The 20,373-nt window shown below is 37.5% G+C and overlaps 1 protein-coding gene across 17 annotated transcripts; it reads right to left on the reverse strand.

Annotated features, from left to right (window-relative positions):
• Positions 1-1,306: 1,306 nt before the first annotated feature.
• On the reverse strand, positions 1,307-20,246 carry ASB15 (ankyrin repeat and SOCS box containing 15). 17 transcript variants are annotated; one of them, XM_074870136.1, is made up of 13 exons: positions 19,945-20,210; positions 19,401-19,557; positions 16,337-16,431; positions 13,361-15,804; positions 10,772-10,913; positions 9,422-9,474; positions 9,195-9,326; positions 8,617-8,775; positions 6,334-6,579; positions 5,529-5,700; positions 4,581-5,151; positions 3,851-4,004; positions 1,307-2,345 (listed from the first exon to the last, which is right to left on the reverse strand). In XM_074870136.1, the coding sequence occupies exons 5-13, from the start codon at positions 10,885-10,887 to the stop codon at positions 2,173-2,175; spliced, it is 1,776 nt and encodes a 591-aa protein (XP_074726237.1). In that variant the 5' UTR covers positions 10,888-10,913; positions 13,361-15,804; positions 16,337-16,431; positions 19,401-19,557; positions 19,945-20,210; the 3' UTR covers positions 1,307-2,172. The 17 variants fall into 17 exon arrangements, with proteins under 17 accessions (XP_074726237.1, XP_074726232.1, XP_074726231.1 ...); XM_074870131.1 differs by having other exon boundaries at positions 13,361-13,417; positions 15,708-15,804; positions 19,401-20,210; XM_074870130.1 differs by having other exon boundaries at positions 13,361-13,459; positions 15,708-15,804; positions 19,401-20,210.
• Positions 20,247-20,373: the final 127 nt, after the last annotated feature.

The following is a 20,373-nucleotide window of genomic DNA, read 5'->3' on the forward strand; positions in this document are numbered from 1 at the left end:
TGAAAGCATTAAAGATGCTTTCTCATAATGTTGTACTTCCTTTACCATCCGGAGGGAGGGGGAGGGGAATCTTCAATAAATAGACAACTTCAATGTCGAAGGACAGAAAAGCTTTAGAACAGGATTAGGCCACCTTCTATAACAGGCTACCAAACAACAAAAATGCCCCGGATGTGTTGTTTAAAAGATAAACACAATAATATCATGTCTTTTTAGCTTACCTAATGATATTCTAAGGACAAGCTCATGATATGTTAAAACACTGTCCTAGAGCTGAATGCTTTGATGCCACAGGCAATGTAACTATTGCCTGAAGTGTGTATAAAGTCCTAAATATAAACCTTGGCCCATGAACTAAAATTACTAATGGAATTTGGCTCTAGCCACAGAAAGGGTTTAAAATCTCCTGTCTAAAGCCCTATTTGATCATGTTTCCTCTGCTGGTTGCAGTATACTGTATCAGATACGTGACTACCCAGATTCTTGTGTTGTGCTCACTGTATTCATTAAAAGTACCTGTATTTCTGCTTAGGAATTATCACATAGAAATACCAGTTTATAGGTTATGGAGCATACATGCATTTAGCTCGTTATGTCCCGGATGTATTGGCCAGTGGAGCCTTACTGCTGACAGCCATGCTGGGTTCACAGGGCACTCTGTGCTCAGGCCGTGCCTGGAGTCACCAGCCACCTGGGGCATCCTCCTGCCAGGGGCCTGGCCCAGATGCCAGATACCTAGAAATGTTTCACAAGTGACCAAATTATTCTTTTTCATCCTGGTCAAAATTTATGGCAAAAAAACCCCAGGGGACACGTCTTGGAAAGCCAGATGACTAGTAGCCCTAGTGAGAGCAGAAGCAGCAATTAAGCCTTCTGTTCAACCCTCTACATGTCCCAGACTAGTAATTTTCACTCCATTTGCTCCTGTAAATCTGTTGCGAGGAAGGACAGACCCACAAAGGACTGATATAGCTGCCTTTGGGAGTGGAATTTATATCTCCGACTGAGGTGTTAATAAGTTATATATGACAATGGCATCCAGTAAATAAGGAGAAGTTCTGAAGAACAGAGAGAGCCAGTGTAGGGAGCAGGGCAGAAGGATGCTTGAGCTGACCTTTAGTTTGTGTGAGTGTGTGGATGTGTGTCATAACCAGCATATCTCTTAAATTACATGTTTAGCTAAACTCTGACTATGTGCTATGTAATCCTGACATCCACCAACTGAAATATTTTCTGCGTTTAGAGGGTTTCGATTCTTCCCCCCCCTCCTCCCCGAGATGGAAGGGATGGCAGAACAGCAAAGGGAGTAAGTGCAATCCACTTTTAATAGAATAATTTAAAGAAGATTTAATTGGATGTGTTTTTCTCTAGACATGCAGAAGCATACTGCCAAGTGCATCACAGCATGAGTGAGGGTGTTGTTTAGTCTGGTCAAGAAGTGATCTGTCAAAACTCTGTGGGAACCATAATTAAAGCTACAACATTGCAACATTTCTCAACCAAGTGGATATGCTGCTCCATTTCCTAGTTTGGTTGTCCATCAAAACCTACTCTTTCTTTAAAACAGCCTGCTTAAAGTCCCTCAAATTTTGCCAAGCCTTGAAACATGCAGTACTGGCACACACAGCAGTCATATCTGGGAGCAAACACTTTGCAAAAATAGCTAAAAAGAATCTTTTAAGTGTTTGGAGAATTTTATAATAGGACCACTATCTTCAAAGTGTTACATTTCAGGCCAATAACATGACAGATGTGAAGTTAATGGTTTAACTTTCTTTGCCAAGCTAAATTAGAGATTTACTTCCTTTTATAGATAAACTAATGCCACAAAATGAGAGCAGCAATTGTATTTTTCATCTTAATTGGCAAGTCCATCATGAAAATTCTTCTTTTATCCTTCATTCATCTGAATTCCCATTTAGAGTGTACTGTTCTACATAATTATTATAGTGTCTTTATTATGATTTTAGTCTATATTCAGATAGTACAATGTTGTGCTAAAACATGAGCTTTAATGTGCTAGTTTTGAAGAAAAATTTGTTCCCATAAAACAACTATTGACAAATATCATAATGTTGTGAATGTATCTGAAACACCAAGCAGCTCTTTAGCTAGTAAAAAATAGTGAAGAAATGAGTCAAATTACAGATTATACACAGTTATTTTTAAAAACTATTCTAAATGTATCCCTTTTCCATACAGATCATATTCTTTATATAGGATATAGTTCTTGAGAACTGGTGGAAGTGGAAACTTCTTCATGGATGACAATTTCTGGAGTCTCCTTAACCCCAAGAGTTTACGTATTTTCAGGCGACACAGATGTTTCAATGGGCGAGGGTTATCTAAAAACAATAGTGAGAGAAAAAGGGTGAGAAAATCAATGACATTAACAATGATCGTAAGCTAGTTCACAATCTCAAAACATGCTCTGATAAAATTAATATAAAAATCTATTTCCTTGGGATGTTACTATTTTGCCACTTCTGAATAAAATACCATTCTTTTCACATCAGAATTGTGATGATACACAATGATGTTACTAGCAAAACTTTTTCTGTCAGGTGTCTGTTTAACATTACTGTCTCACTTTGGAAATATGCACACTGTACTCTGTCTCCAAAGTACTCATCTGAACACCTAAACCAGGACTTTATTTAGCATAATCAATGGTAACTGATGAACAATCTCTCCTTTCCCTAGGTGCACATCTTAAAAATTGCATGTTGAGGCCAGACACAGCACCTTCCATTTCTGCTGTATCAATAAGGCACCAGGACCAGACTTTACCATGCTTGGGCCTGTTGAGTCTTCTAAACAAATACATCTTACCAGAATATACATCAGTCAAAATGCTCAGCTTAATTTAGCCTTCCTGAACATAACAAAAACTTTCACCATAGTTAAGATTAGCAAATTATTTCGATGTTCCTGTGACACTAACAAAAAGGAGTTCCTCAGCATGCCAATGTAAATTACTGAAGCAAACTTAAATACAGGGTACCAGTTTTAAACCTAAATATTTTGGTTTTTAACAGCTGATGTTAAATCAAATTCTATTTAAAATTAAACAAAATAAAAAGTCAAATAAAATTAATTCATGCAAAGAGAACATTTAATACATTCCCCAACAGATTTTTTTACGTTAAGATAGGTGAAACCTGGTCATTTCACCTAAGGTGGGTGACTCTGGTGTCACCAATGGTAGAAGGTCCAGACTAATGTGAAGAACTTCAAAAGTAAAGTTATGCAATTATGCATATTACGCAATTATAGTACTAGTAATGGCAACTCTAGATGTCTATCATGTAAATTGGAGTTAGGAAATGATGGTACACAGATTGGTGATGGCACACTCTTTGTCACCACCTAGCACCTTGAACATAATGGGATCTCAAACATGCTCTTACAATAATCCTTGAATGATTAATAGACTTGAGAGATCAAGGAAGCAAAAAGAAGGATGGAAGTATGAGCAATATTCCTCAATAAAAAAAGTTGTGTCCCATAGCTGTGCAATGACTGGTGTTACATGGGTTAATGAGTTTGAGAATTACCTCAGTGGTCTTGCTTAACTAAAAGGGCTTCCCACACAACAGTGACATTCCTTATGACATTAATTCTCACCAGGTGCATGTTTGCCATATTCCAGTCCGATTAACTAACTTATGACCAGTGGCAATAGGTAAAGATCTGTCCCAACGTGAGGAGTGGATAACAGGCACAACCTGGTTCTTAGGTAGTACACATTGGGACTGCTACAACACTTTGGATGAATGTGACCTCACATAAGCAATTAAAGTCACCTATAATAAATCATAACATCAATAACTGTAAGTTAGATATTTACCCAATATCTGACGAATCTCTGTCCATTCTTTCTGTGTTTCTAAGACAAACTTAATTTTTGTGCATAGAGGAACGTAATCCATGTAATCTATAAAAACACGAACCACTTTTCCTGCTAAATGTTTCAACCAAGGAACAGCAATAAAGTCACAGAACTGAAAGGGAAAACACATCAAGTCGTAATTTCAAAATCTGTGCAGAGGAATGCCAAAATAACACATCTTAAAGCAATTACACAGGATAATTTCAAGAAAGTATTAGCAATGACCTTTAACAGTCATAAATTGATGCCTAGGTAGGTTACTTTAAAAGCAATTTTCTTCCATGCTTTTGTGATACTTTAGTTTGTCTGGATAGGCCTGAAAGCCAGTAATAATTATAACAATGCTGTAAATTGTGGCACTGTTTTGTTCAACAACGATACCTATTTGGAAACACACCTACTCTGTTGGTTAGGACAGAAACAGAAATTCCAGAATCCTGCCTCATGATTTCTTAAAATGTCTTTCCTAAATCTCTAACATATGAACTTCAAACTAAAACCACTCTATGAACATAAATTTCTCTATCTCAGAGTAGAAAATGAAAAATGGCTGGTTTGTTTTTAGAGTGTTTTAAAAAAGGATTTTGCTAGTATGCTAATCTTAAATTCTGCACAATCATCTGGAATGTTTAAAGCTGGCTAATGAAAAGAGCAAAATGAAGAGAAGGAAGGAAGGTTATGTATTTACTGGATTATCCTTTACTACAGAAGAAGTCCACCCAGGGAGAATCTCTTCCTCTGGAGTTGACCACACAAAAGAATTTCCAAAGATATCTTGATGCATACAGTCAAAACACATCTCCACATTATATCCATGATTGAGCAACAGCCTCAGCATCACCTCATCATTCAAAGCATACTGAATGGCGCTGGGGAAATGTGTATCATTAACCAACATAAAGTAGCAATTGACGTTTGCTCCATAAGACAGAAGCAGCCTTACAACTTCATGGTTGCCAGCTCTCACTGCCACAAGAAGACAGTTTAAAGGATCCTTGTTTGGATTTGACCCTGCTTTGAGCAATATTTCAGTGCAAAGAATGTCATTGTTAGAAACAGCAAAATAAAGTGCGGTTTTTCTTTCATCATCATAACTATTTGAAATATGTTCAGCCAAGAGAGTATTGACATCAAAACCATTTTCAATGAGGAGCTCTAGACATTGCGAGTTCTGACCATCTGCTGCGGAGTGAACAGGGCTTAACCCACTTTTCTGGATTGAGGTTTGGGACGTGACCGGAATGAGATACTTCAGGGCCCTAAAAAAAAGTAAATAAAACTAGTTAGGCATCGCTTCCCTGCGTGAAGAAAATGACCCTCATCCAGCTGTATACTAAATTACCAGCTAGACACTTTACACAGGAAGATCCAAACACAGAAATGCCAGTTTTGAGAACTGTCAAATAGGACCTTGTGTTTAAGTTGTTTCAGCAGTTTTAACTTAGTTCTAAGGAGTATGTTTTGCATTTTGCTTTGTTTACACTAAAAAACACTTAGAAGTTAAATCAACCTGATATAACGGGCACTCCTGAAATATAAATGATCTATACATTTGGAAGTTTATGACAATCTTCTTCAATGTGACCTTGTGCCACACTGCATCTTAAAGAAAATGTAAGTCCAAGCTCATACTCACAGGTAATGTCCTTCATAAGCCGCTTTGTGTATGGGAAGCAGTCCTGCCTTAGTAGGCACATTGCCACTTCCTCCATATTCCAAAAGAAGGGCTATGCAGTCTGGATTACCACCTCCAGCTGCTTCAAACAGTACTGAGGCACCATCATCTGCTAAGGCCTGGACATCTCCACCTTGAAGGAGGATACAGGGTTTATAATTATATCCAAAATTATTTGCAGATCATCAAAAAAACAAGCCCAGAGTACTTTCCTCTTAGTTTTCAGACATATTTAAGTTAAAACTTCACTAAAACAAGACATACTTCTTATGACAAATTTAAAACTCAAAGGCAGAACAAGAGTTGTACAGATACATGTTCAAATGTTCACCTGAACAGGGTCTGCTTTGACCATGTGTGTTATAGTTGAGGATTTCAAAAATTCTGGCATATTTCAAAAATACTTAATTTCATTAATTAATACCAATATAATTCTGTACAAGGAATGAAGGAAGGAAGAGAGGAAGGGGAGGGAGGGGAGTAAAGAAAAATAGAGGGCTTACTGTATAGCAGTAAGTCCCTCCTTGACTGAAATGGATTGTTATCAACTCTGCCACTCCTCTCACATGCATTATTGGAAACGTTTAAGCATCACTCCAGTCTAGCAGGAAAACTCATATATGGTTCCTCTCCTTCCAAGAAAGCAAATCTTCTCCTTCATCACTACTCTTTCCTTCCTTTTCCATGATCACCCTAAAACACCTGAGCAACCAGGCAAGACGAATGTCAGTGCAGAAGTGTATTTCCCTTTTACCTGACTACATACCTTTATGAATAAGATGCTCCAGCACATCACAGTGACCATATTCAGCAGCAACACCTAATGGTGTTACTCCATATCCATCCTTAAGGTTCACATTTCCACCATTCTTCAGAAGAAGAGCAACAATGTCTTTGCGTCCCTGTTTTGCAGCTTCATGCATTGCTGACCAACGTTTTACGCACGGCTGGTGGATACTACAGTTGTGTTTAATCAGAGTGGATACCATTTCAAAAGAGCCCCTTCTTATAGCTTAAAGACATTTAAAAAATGAATAATAAAATTACATTTTCAGTTATGCTGTCATGAAAGTTAAAGACATCTAGTAAGTTTAGAAAAGCTTTTCCTTGTGTACTGATATGAGGAAATTAAAAAGATTTCCAGGCCTAGAACTCTGGGAATCCAATTTACTGGTAAATAAATGCTAACATCAGCTGCTTGGGAAATCAAGGTAAACCAACACAAGCTAGAAAATACGTCAGTTTGGATCATGGAGGGCAAAAGCAGCACCTCTTCGATTCTGAGAAAGCAGTCGGAGGTGTATCACAAGGAAAAGCAACAATAAAAATAACATAATATTCGAATACGATCCTTACTTCTAAAGTTGGTGCAAACATTCTAGTGTTCCCAGAAAATTCCACTTGTGACTTTGTCACCTGGTAACTCTAACCCTAGCATGTATTGTTGTCAGCCAAATTACAGTTGACATTTGTCATATTTAAAGGCCATGTTCTGCCCTTTTGAAGTTCCAGGTTTGAAATTTTCATGGATAACTACACCTGCAAATTATTTACATATAAAATAGTGATCCTGAGTAAGAGTCTAATTTTACTTCTGAACTACCCTTTGGAATAGCAGATCTCTCTACTGACTGGTGGGGCAGCTGAAGGAGATCAGAGTCATAGGGTTAGTAAATTTAACTTTTGTTAATGTCCCATTATACAAGTAAGAAGGTTTTTACAAGGTAACACTCTTCATAATTATCCACAACTGCTTTGGAGTAAAGTATTACTAAATGTACCTGGAAGCAGAAGCCATCCCACTAGATAGATACCTCTTCAGCATTTAACTTTGTTCAGAAGAGCCCTTTATTCCAGAGCTTTAATATTAAAAGGAGTAACCAAATCATGAGCATCATCTATTAAGTGTTAAGCACCTGATCTCTATTTCACTGAGACTAAGATTGAAATGTATGATGAACGATATCTACTTCCACATTTTCAGTGCTAAGTGACACAAAAACATAAAAAGGATCACATAAACAATACAGAGCTGACAAACCTCATTTTCAGGAGTTTGTACAGATAAATATTTAGGAAAATAAACTGTCATTACAAGGGAGAAAGACCCTTTGCATAAGCTCTAGTTAACTCTTTCCAGGATTCATTAAAAGCAAGGGCTGAAAACAGCTTAAAAGTTTCGCAGACTTACAATTATTGAAAAGAGCTGAAACAATGCAAAGCAAGACATTGCAGAGGAACCCTCTAGAAATGCCTCAGGGTCTTAAAATGTTAATACGGTCATCACATCTGGAGAAAGTTAACAATTCAGAGAACTGAATATTTTAATACTGATAATTGTATTATATATTGTATTTTCTTATATTGTATTAATTTCACAGATTGATTCTCTTCAGAAGAATAAAGATGTTTTGACATTCAACAGAAATTAAAGCTAATATAGCTAAATTACTCTTGTACAGTAAAGCTTATTTAAGTCTACTAATACCATAAAATCTTTCAAAGGAATCACTTTTCTTTAGACTGGGGTATTACCTAGAAACGTAGTTGAACCTTATTTTCAGTGCAAGAGGGGAGGGAAATAAGATGGGAGATTTTGAAATTGAAAATAGCTGTCTCCTGAAGAAATCATCTAATAAAACTAAAAATCTCCAATAAACTCCAGACCTCCAGAAAAAGTACATTCAAGTTAGAGCAACAGCTTATTCCTGTATCGTACTTGTACCTTAAGATGGTCAAATAGGACCAGGTTGTTAAAGGTCTTATAGCACCTGAAGAGACAGGAAGGTACCTTGAACAAAAAAATAGGTCCCATTTTCTTAGGAGAAGCTCAACAATCACCTGAAGGAGAATCTTTAAGATAAGAAAGCTTAATGAGTGCTGATCTGAACGTTGGGTACATTTCACCAAGTGCTGGGCATTTAGTTTCATCTAAAAAGATGACCAGCATCTAAACCACACAAGCCCACCGGAGTACTCAGGTGAGTACTCAGTAGAGGGGAAGTGCTGCCATTCACTCTGCTTAAACCCAGGGAGAAGAGGCAAATACCGATAAGAAGTGGAGTTTCTCCTTTGTCATTTGTGGTATTGGGCCAAACACCCTTTTCCAGTAACGTTCTTACATTTTCCACAAAGCCAGTTTTTGCTGCCAAAGTTAATGGTGTTTCTCCATCACATGTTTTGTATTCCCACATTGTTTTATAAGATGCTAGAGGTAAAAAAGTGAGAAAAGATAAAACAAAATTAAAGCACAAAGCTGTTAACACAAACACATATACCAGAAATCCTTAAATACTAAGCCTTTATGAAAATTACTTGTAATTATGTTTAACTTAACCTAACTAGTACTTCCAAACACACTGAATGCTGAACATTAATTTTTGCTGTGTCTGTAGGTTTCTGAACAAAATGTTAAAAACGGTCCAAGTTCTCTGCTGGTGTGAATTGATGCAACTTTCCCAAAAGAAAATTTGCCTGAATATTTAAACAACATACCCAAGATGCTCCATGGAGGATCTGATCGTACTTTTTTTAGTAAACACTTCTAGCCTATTGTGGATGGCTGTTTATTGCTCTCTGTTTCTGTACTGCTCCCCTTATCTTGTGGGATATTTTTACCTTACTCACCATCTAAAATGATTTCAAGTATTTGCTGAATTGGCTGAGCTGCAGCCTCATGCAGTGGAAACCACCCTCTTTCATCAGCTTCATCCAAAGCATATTTGTGTTTCACAAGTTCTTGGAGCCCAAATACTTGACCTTAAAAATCCAACAGATAAATGAGATGCAGTTGTAAAAATAATATATGGTAAGCTCAGTCTTGTGAAGGGACTACTTTATTTTAGGGTTTTTACCTTGCTTTATGGATGTTACAATTTTCCTGTTTTCCTCACTAGGTGGTACAAAACTATCCAAAAAAGAGCAGAAAATAGAAAATACAAACAAAAAGTAGATGCATTATTTATTCAATATTTTCCATTAGGTTCTCATCTGAGCCAACTTTCCTTTGAATATATCAACTACAATCTTGATTAGCCTTGTGACCTTACGTTACACCTGTTCTGTGGACCTTCAGAGTATCCAAAGTTCTTGAGTTAGGCACAATTCCTGATGCAGGCTGATGTGATAAAACTCCTAATTTGGCAAAGAAATCTGACATGGACTAAAAAGCTGTATTTGCCCCACACTACAGAAACAAGCCCTTCAGATTCAGAAACCTTAGACAGTGAATGAGAATGTGATGGCGTCAGAATGTCAATATTAACCAATGAAGGGGAGTTTGATGGCATCAGTAGTACCCTTTTCCCTGAAAAAGAGTTGTAATGTTTTTAACAATATCATTTAAACCTCCATGAGATGGAATTTAAAGGCTGGTGTCTGCTAGTTCCTTATTTTGATGATAAAAACATATTAAAAAATAGATCAGATTTAATTAAACAAAAAAGAAGCTAAGTAACATGAGTACCCAGTGGCTCTGCTGAGAGCTTTCAGTGAAAAGGGAGATTCCAGTCCTACAACAGCAGCCCCATGACGACCCAAACCTTCATGCGATCCCACAGGAAATAAGGAAAGGTTAACAGTGCCCCAAGACTTACAGTTCTACGTCCTTCCATTTCAGACAGAGCAATCTACAAAATGTATTTATGGCATTATTGCTGAACAACTTAAGCCAAAACTTAGCTTTGCCTGACACGTACACTTTTCATAAGAAGGTAAATGGCCTGAAAAGCCAAGGGAAGTATTAGTTTAGCCACGTGAATCTCATTTCCCTAAGCTCTCATCACCCCACATAGCTCAGCTGAGCCCTACATTTCCTAATCCTGGCAACCACTCTTAACCATAACATTAATGTCATATATGAAACCCTGCTTGAACACCCCTGTGGGTTTTGCTGTTGTTCTGGTTTGGATTTTTCCTGTACATGTATGTATCCAAGTGCATAGGGAAAGACTGGGACAATTACAGAGCAGACAGATCACTAAGAAATCCAAATTTATTGTCTTTAAAGTTTGAGATTTAGAAATGTTTGAGAAAAACAAAATCAACATTTCTATTTTGTTTACTCTTTTCAATCATTGCTTCAGACTGCGCTCCACTGAGAAAAAGGAGTAATAGTCAAACTAGGAACATAAGGCACTAAATATTGACGTCTCAAAACACTGTTAAAATATGGCATAATCTCTAACACATGGAATTGACAGTACCTGTCATTACAGCTGGAAGACACTGGTGGTTTGGCCCCATTTGATTCTTGAATGCTAAGCTGTATGGCATACTCAGTGAGCAGATCTTCAACCAAATCTTCTCTTTCATCCATCATTTTTTACAGTGAGCTATAATGATGAGCTATTTTGAAATACACACAAAAAATACTGCTAAAGATCATATCTTGTTTAAGGTATTTTTTATAATAAAATCAGGTGTTTCCATAAATTTATTTTAATATAATAATGTTTTGGTGAATTCCTGTTTAAAAATGGTGATAGAAATCAACCCTGGAAACATTTAGTCTAGACACACCATTTGGGAAAAGCTCTTTATTGTTCACACACTACATTTGTCATCTACTGACAAATACTGGACAATTTGTAAACCATAAAAAGAACCTTTTCCCTTTAGAAAGCTGTGGCCATCAAGCCAGTGAATATATGATTTCCATACAAGCACGAATAATGAACAGTAAACAAAGTTACCACCTCATGAATGATTCCTATCAAACACAGGCATTCACAAAGAATTAATGAACACAAACATATACATTTTAAAATTTTAGACACAAAAAAGAAACACTCAAATTGTTTAAGAATTATTTACAGAGCATCTGCAATTCAGAATTAAACACACAACCAGTTTTAAGGGTGTTCACACATTGTACTTATTCAGGATTTACACAAACATCAAATTATTTCAGAGAAATTCTGAACTAACTTGGTCTTTTGTATGGGGAAAGAGCATTTTTTCCCACTTCCTTCACACAGGGTGGCACTGGCAGCAGATGCAAGATGGATCCACCAACCAGTGCCATTAGGACACAGCATTTCGACGTCCCAAAGCCCACAGCATGTCATTACAGTTTAGATGGTGACACAGCATCCAGTTCTGAATGCAGTTTATTATCTTTTAATACTTAAAGGGGGCTTATAAGAAAGATGGGGACAGACCTTTTAGGAGGGCCTGCAGCAATAGGGTACAGGGGTAATGGTTTTAAATTAAACGACAGTAGATTTAGACTAGATATAAGGAAGAATTTTTTTACAATGATGGTGGTAAAACACTGTAACAGGTTGCCCACAAGCATGGTAGATGCCCCATCCCTGGAAACATTCAAGGTCAGGCTGGATGGGGCTCTGAGCAAGCTGATCTAGTTTGAAGATGTCCCTGCTCATTGCAGGGGGGTTGGACTAGATGACCTTTAAAGGTCCCTTCCAACCCAAACCATTCTCTGATTCTATGAAAAGTTTTCAGCTGTAACCTGTATTCACTTCTCCTCTCCTGGAGCTGAATGCGGATGTTTTCTCAAATGAAAAAATAAGGGTTTTGAGGGAGACAATACCAAATGCAAAACCTACTTTATGTTACTGTAATAGCATACAAGATTTTTGGACTTCACAGACAGGTAGTTGTACAACAAAACATTACAATGGTCTCGTGTCATTATCACTTTTAGTGGTCATTCATATATTAAAAAAAAAAAAAACCAAAACACAAACCAAAACCACAAGCACTTGCAAATCTTGTTTTATTTTTACATTGCTAAAGCATGGTCTATCAAAGCAGACTAAGGACTTCGAGTCTCTGCACTACTTCCGCAGTCACGAAGTTTAATGGACATTCACAGGAGTTTGGAACACAAACCCGGGTGATGGTCAAGCCATGCCAGTTATTATTTTCAAGGTGTGAGAGTAGATGGAAGGCTCAGTGGATCAGTAACAGAATATGTCAAACCTTTTAACTATAGTCACCAGCTTAAATTCAGTCTGCTCATATCACCAACTTTAACTGTGGCTTATGTTCACTATGCTTTTTGCTACTGATATCACATCAACTGAATGCCTTGCTAGTAAATTATAACTATAATTGGAAGCTCAGTAATGTTGCTCTTTACAACATCTTCCTGTAGGTTCCTGAAGTGTAAAATGTAGTATTTATATATCATATATATCATAAAAGATATATAAGGAACAAAAACTTAATATATGCCTAGCTGTACCTACCTAGGTTTTCACAAGTGGGCTTTGCTTTGGGTTTTGCCAACGTTTTTCTGTTTGATTTGATCTTAGTGGCTTAACACATTTGTCCTTTAATCAGACTTAGGACACTAGATGCTGAACTATTTTTTTAAAAAGTTTTCAACTACTAGTCCTACAGTTTACACAGTAACGTACTGTATCTACCACACAGAACACTTATCATCAAAGTGTTGCACAAATATTAATTATACTAAGCATCTATGGTATGTTTCTCACAGAACGATCATTGTGTGCTGTCCTAGACATTTTGCAAATAGAGGAGGAACATTGTAGAAAATATGTGGAGGCCGTTTTCTGAAAATGATCTTCAAGGGAAAGTGCTAACCAGACTTCTTTTTAGACTGATTTCTGCATTGTCCCCATAAATAATAAGTCAATCAATGTACCACAGCCAAGGTTATAATCCCATCCACAAATACCTTACTACTTGGTGTATTATTATACAGCTTGCAAACCAAAATGAAATTAGTAAGGACGTAGAGTCAAGTTGACTCAGAAGCTAAAGGTCTCTTGGATTCGGATTCCCACATAACGTTTCCTCACCTCTTTCAGTAGGTGCTGGAACTGTGGCCCAGGTTTTTAACTGCAAGGATGGACAATCTGAAGGAAATTGGACAAAAATTTCCACTTCAGTCCCGTTTTCTTTGAAGGAAAAAATATACAACTTTGGTCTTGAACTGCCACCTCTCATTGTAAAAATCTTCCACAAATAATAATAAAAAAATATTCACAGACACATTTTCTTTTGAGGCTTAGAAGAATAGACATTTATGTTGTTCATAAAAGACAATGCTTTTCTGAAGGTCTCTCTGTTCCTTCCTTTTGTGAAGGCTTCAGCGTAACAGTCCAAAAGATTTCACACACAAGTCAGACTGATGAACTGGTCAGCACAATGCAGACACACGTACCAAAATCTTACACATGCTACCTGACGTTAAATCTGCTGCACAACATATTAATGCTTAGAAGTCCTCACAGTTATCTTCTGGCATACTGAAGTTTAGGTGGAACTTCTCATACAAAAAAGATTTCTGAAATTACAGATAATGCTGACTGACTGACATCCTGTTGAACAGGATGGACAATATGAACTTCTCTGTAATTCTAAAAAACAGTGATAACGATGTTCTGAAACTCTTATGATCCAAACAAGCTTATGACAGCCTAGCAAGTTTGTCGCAGAAAAAAAAAATTATTAAGAAATTGTTTTTTTTTTTTAAATATAGTTTGCTTTAGCAGAAAGGAAGATATCCCATGTCAAACTCCCAAGGTGTACTACAAAGCAGCAACTTCAAAAAGCTATACAAAACAAAGCAGCTGACCATCTTTTTTTTTTTTTTAAATGCTGCCACAAGTTTCTTCTAAATCATAATGTAAAATTCCCATCATCAGTAAGGCCATGAAACTGAGACTCTTTTCCTCATCTCTTGCTGGCAACGCACTTTGCTGACAGGCAGGAGAATTATGAGTCAAGGTTCTTTTGAGCGTTTATCTTTACATTTTCATAAACACTTCTCTAATTCTGATGGCACCTGAAGGCTTCCATCATTTAACCCACAAATACGCACTGTTTTGAAGACTGACAAACCTTTTAGACGGCAGATAAAATCTCTCTTGGACTAGCAGTTATAGAGGTGTATCTAAATAAACATATCTACAACCTCTCCTACCATCAGCTAAAAGGAAAGTACATTTTAGAATAAATTAAACATTTCACTGGCAGCTGGGAGGTGCTCCAAATGAGACCAAACAGTTAATTTATGTAAGAAAATTTATTAAGGAAATTTGGGAATAAAGAAATTAAGGAATTTACTAAGAAAAAATGTAAAATTCTTAATCTATTTCCTCAACAACAGCTTAAAGGCAAACAGAAGCTATCTTCCCTTTCTTCACACCTTTTGTTTTGAAAACCCTCCATTTGAAGACTTCGTGCCAGTGCTGAAATTCTGAAGCATCTTTTTAATGAATCACGCTCACCCTACCAGATTCACATGGGTGGATCTTCGTGCCCTGCAAGCCCTACTGAAGTTGCTGTCCTTAGGAGAACTGAAACTGAACATTATTACATTACAGTCAATCATATTATATTTATCTTTGAGCCTGAACCAAAAAGACTCCTGAAGACTTATATAGGCCTTAGATTAGACCCTCACATTGCAAAGTCTCTGAAAAAAGGCTCTTCTGGTATATTACAGCATCTGTATGAAGATGTTCACTTATAGTTTAGTCCTGTGAGGTGATCAATACCCTCCAACATCACTGATTCCAAGAAGAGTTAAGAGCACATCTTGCACGACAGTAATTTAGTAAGAAAATCCTTTTATTTTCAGAAAAAATGTATTGCCTTTCTACCTCACCTTTATCTCCAGATCACAGGAAGAAATCAGTTTCCAGGTCATCATAGAAACTTGCTTTCTTTTTTCTGGTCATACAACAACCATACCCATTTGGTCAGCAATCTCCTGCTTTGCTGTATTCCCCAGACTGACCATGCTCCAGGCAACACAGAGCTCTGCCTGAATACACACTTAACCAGAAAGGTCTCAGATGAGCAGTGTTTCAGAATTGTTGGGTGTACTGTTTTCAAATTATCTTAACCTACAAAAATTAAGAATATACTATAGAATGAGAAAGCCAGTAAGGTAGCAAGTGGCTGTGATATGGTAGAGTAAGTGTAAGGCAAACAGCTCACCACAGCACAAGTGCTGGACACACTGCCAGGGGTCTATACGTGCTTTGAGAGCCTGATTTGCTGTATCACTGCTGGTAATACACTGTGCTGAGGTGACAAGGTCTGACTGAAGCATGGATGTTCCACTAGGATCACAGAGGAATATAACAGCACGGCTGGTACACTGACCAGCAGCAGAAGACATCCCTGGCACATTACCTGATGTGGCAATGGAAAGGCTGAAAAGCTCAGCAGCAAAATCTTCTTCCATTCACCTATGGAAGTTTCGCATTTACCAGACCCAGGCACTAGATCACTAGAAACAATGGCAGATGCTTAGTCTAAGCCAGTTTTACTTTTTGTATTACCAAGAATATTTTCCTTAAACAACATACTAAGTAGTCTGATATTTTTCTGGTATTTTTTCCATTTATGCCTGAAAAACTAGACATTACTTCTTGCTGTTTTCCTTAAAAAAGAAAAAAGTTTTGCCCTCTTAAATTAAGTTAGTGTTTCTTAATTGAAAAAAATCTGAACTACTTGCTAATCATGGAAGTTGCATCTTTCCTGTGAAAGAAGTGTATCAAGCATTCATTGCTTTTAAATGCATAGATATAAAGTTAAAGTTATGTCAGTGTTAATGTTATTCTAATTTCTTATCCTTAAAATAAACTAGACAATCCTAGCTTTGCTCTCTATAAATAGAAGGCCCTTAGGCATGCAAAGAGCTTATTCATAGCAATAAATTAATTAATAGCAGTCTAAATTTGGACTCAAGTCTATTAAATATTACAGTTTTAAACTATTTCTCTGTTAGTCTAATTGGCGAGCATATAATATATTCTCACCTTTTCAACCCATTATCTTGCCACTGTTACTCTGGGGCCTGCATTTTGAACCGCCAGGAATGGTGCCCCGCAAGCTGATGTGTCCTGTGATACTTCTAAAATTAAATACGCAGTTGCTAGATAAATTAAGGTCTGACCTTGTACAACTGTAACATAAGCAGACTCGACCCACAGGGAAGTATTACACATGACTTCTCTAAAATCTCATCAAATGTAACACAAGGTCTGAACGGTATAATAAGATTATCTGTGCCCTCATTGGTTCAACAACTCTCATTAAGAAAATAAATTATTTGCCAACTTAGTCTCAAGGGCTACATTAACAAAATCTGGTAACATATTCACCTAAATTAAAACAAATCTGTGAGAAGGTTTAGCGTTTAACTAGTTGTAGATCCCGCCATATCACATCACCAAACACTAATCTCTCCCTCTGAGGCTGCTATGATGCAAAGCTTCATAGATTCAATGACAGCCACTTATAGTACTTATTTGACTAGATTCAGTAACTTGAAATTGGACAAAGAAGCAGGAGGCACAGCACCACAGCGAGCAGTGATGCAAAAGCAGAATAACCCAAGTAACACTGAGAATAGCAGTATCCAGCAAGTTAAATCACAGGCACGGGATGTGGAAGAAGCTCGATACGTATCACTGATGCAATACCTCTGTCCTGTTTTAGTTTTAACCAATTAGTTCCTATCTTTACCAAAATGAACAGACAATAAGGGAATATAACTAAGTGAAACGACAAACTTCCAACTTATCTTTAATTGTTCTGATGAAATGAAATTGTACACTGTGAACTCTTCTGTGCCCCATGATTCACTTGCATTTATAGAACCGTAAAACTGTAAGCTTAAGTCAGGCACTACATGCATCTCATCTCTGGACACAAGATCAAGAAAACCATTTAATGACAATAAATACTCATTGCAACTTCTTTTGCCAGTGCAACCTAAGTAAGCATGGAGAGCCTCCAAAAAAAATCAGAACAGACGCAGACAGAAACAGTGCTGAGACCCTGCTCTACTGTTGACTAAGAGGTAAGAAGAGAAATATATTCTTATATAATAAAAAAAAATACCTAAAATGTATAAATATATATACAGATAAACAACACAAATGTTTTAATTGCTTACCTTGAGTTCTTTCATTTCCTTTACATAACCAGGACACTATCAGAACTCCTACATGTCCACATTAGGAGCACAGTATTGTTTAGCTTTTCAGATATTTTTAATATTTTGCATTGCTATGTAAAGTGTCTGATTCTGCTCTTGCATAGTTAAAAGGTATAAATCCATCAGTCAACTATGTTCCATGCACGTAAAGCCAGAATAAATGAGACTCTTCTCCAGATACCAAATCATATGGCAATTAGCAAGACTTCCCAGTGAGATAAATTCATTGGTGAGACCAAAAAGGGAAGAGAAGTCACAGCTATAGCAAGGCCTTCTTAGGGTGCCTACGCGCTATGTATTAACACACAGGATAATACTCTTAACAGAGTACCCAGTGCTAAACAGATATTATCTGTGAAATGCTGTGTGGGTGGTTTTGGGGTTTTTTTTTGGCTTGTTTTCAAAACCAGATAATTACTGAATGTACTCTGACAATACGTCTTAGGTCTTGGAGTTGTTATATTTTAAAAAAAAATATGTATTGAAACAGAGTTTGGCAGTTTGAGGAACTTCCTACTGTGTCACTCTGGATTGATTTCATGAACCATCTCATCAACATGGCTTACTATTTTTTACTCTTTGTACTAGGGTCTGTCAAAGACACCTACATACTTGGGTTGTCTAAACAGACAGAACTACTGTTTGAACGATGCTAACTGAGCTAATTTGGCTAAAGATTGACAGGCACAGAACAATTTGTGCTGTGGTCGGTTAGTGTAATCACGAGATAGATCATCTCGTTGGACCATCACAGAGAAGGTAAAAATGCACGGATGATCCAATAAAAAAGGCAGAAATTTTTAAACAATGTAATTTTCACATGAAAGAGAGATTCTCAGTGCCTTGGAAAGAAACCCCAGGTCTCTCTGATGCAATCTTGAAGAACACGTGGAAGTGGTGAAGCACAAACTCTGAATTCTGATATAAACTGTATTAACAACTTTGCTTTAGTTGTGGAATGGCAGTAGTGCATGTCTTATTAAAAGACTGGCTTTCAGGGAGAACTCTACGATATTCTGAAACTCAGTTTGTTGCATTTGCTTACCAGTTATAGAAAAGAGGACCTCAGGAGCAGGCCAAAGGAATTATAAATTTGTCCAGAATAAATACTATATAAAGTTACACCACAATTATTATCAAATCTTACTCACTATGCAAAATTCACCCTTTAACTTAGCAGCTAGGCCATAAAGGTAAGACAACTGGATCTTCAGATGAACACCGTGTTCATCTCCACCAATAAAGTCAATTAAACTGTCTTTTTATTGCTGTTTTCTCCCACTCTATCTCAAGTCCCTTAATTAAGTTTTCTATTTTCCATCAGTATTTTACAACTTTTTTCACTTTAACTCATTCCATTAACTCAGAAATTACCTATTTGCCATATTCTATTACACTGATCCTTAATTTTGATTCTGCAGTTAATTACCTATTTTTAACACAATTTCTTGGTCAAATCAATCTCACAGTTAAAATTCATAGAAGGTATATGCATGCTTCTGCTTATTAAACAAATTCCAGAATACTTATGACTAGTCTCAGAGGTAGAAAATTATCAACCTCGGGAAGACTTGACTGATAGCATACATGCAGTTACAACCTTTTAATATATGAATTTTGCTAAAAATATATAATCTCCTGATTGTTTATAAGTTTCTGCATTATTTCTAAATTAGACCCTATTCCCAGGCATAAAAATGTTTAGTTACACACTGTATCAGTTATCAATCAGAAAGTATTTATTTTTTTACATGTATGTTGCAGAAAACTATAATTCATGTACTAGAAACTTCTACAAACCCTGAACATGTCAGTGTTTCATGAAAGAATGACAGAAGCTGACACATATTCAAATCACATCTACTACATGAAAATCTCACCTTGTGTGGACATAAACAGCTTTATTTCCAAGTACGTATCACACAAGACTGCTCTGAGCAGCAGCCAAACATACTTCTGAAGCTTTAAGGCTTGACACAACTGACTCACGAAAGGGAGCTTTGAAATCAACTCTGAAGCTTGGACTACACTTGGACTCTGCAAAACATTTGGAAAATAAATCAGAAATTATAAACTTATAGTAGTTCTGAGAACTCATTACTGGCAGTTATCACTTGGCAAAAATCAGCTGATTCCGAGTACTGTCACCAGCCACACAAAACACATCAATCAAATGCATATCACATCTTTACTAGAAACATGCTGAAAATCTAAATACAACATACAGCACTTACAACTCCTCTGCAATGCATTTCTAGTAAGCACATCTTTCAAGAGAGCATTCCTCATCTAGAAACTAACTTCTGCAAACTGACCATAAGCTACCTTTAGCACTTTCACGCAGTCAACCTATACTTAAAAAGGGATATTCAAATCTACGTAAGTGCAGCAAAGCATTAACTGTAGCATACTGCTATAGCATACTCAGCACATCTCAAAGCACTGGGCTTCAAAACTTGGGCTGCCTTTCAATCAGACGCCTCTCCTGAATAAACACTGCAGACGGGCCAGTCTGTGATGGTTTCAGAGGCGCGGATCTGCGAGCAGGTCTGGCACCCTCTCCCCACACCGGGACAGGCCACGCGGGCGAGGCCAAGCCGCGCCCTGCCCTGCCCTGCCCTGCCGTGCCCGCAGTTCCACAGCAGGGGCCTAGCCGCCTGCCCCCAACAGCGACCGCCACACCACACCACACCACAAACAGACTTTCTTCAGAGGGTGAAACGCCGTCGGGCCGGGCCGGGCCGGTACCCTCCCCCGCGCCCCCGCCTGAGAAGGAGGCGGCGGCGAGCACCGGGCCGGCTAGAACAGACGGCAGCCGCACCGCGCTCGCCGCTACGCACACGCGCGCAACCT

The sequence above is a fragment of the Strix uralensis genome, chromosome 5 (assembly GCF_047716275.1).
Source record: "Strix uralensis isolate ZFMK-TIS-50842 chromosome 5, bStrUra1, whole genome shotgun sequence".
Lineage (NCBI taxonomy): Eukaryota > Metazoa > Chordata > Aves > Strigiformes > Strigidae > Strix > Strix uralensis.

Coding starts and splice junctions, on each gene's coding strand:
- ASB15 (XM_074870140.1), bottom strand. CDS start 10,887: ATGATGGATGAAAGAGAAGATTTGGTTGAAGATCTGCTCACTGAGTAT. Junction 8,776..9,194: donor ACTTGAAATCATTTTAGATG/GTGAGTAAGGTA, acceptor TTTTACCTCTAG/CATCTTATAAAACAATGTGG. Junction 6,580..8,616: donor AGAAACTCCACTTCTTATCG/GTATTTGCCTCT, acceptor AATGTCTTTAAG/CTATAAGAAGGGGCTCTTTT.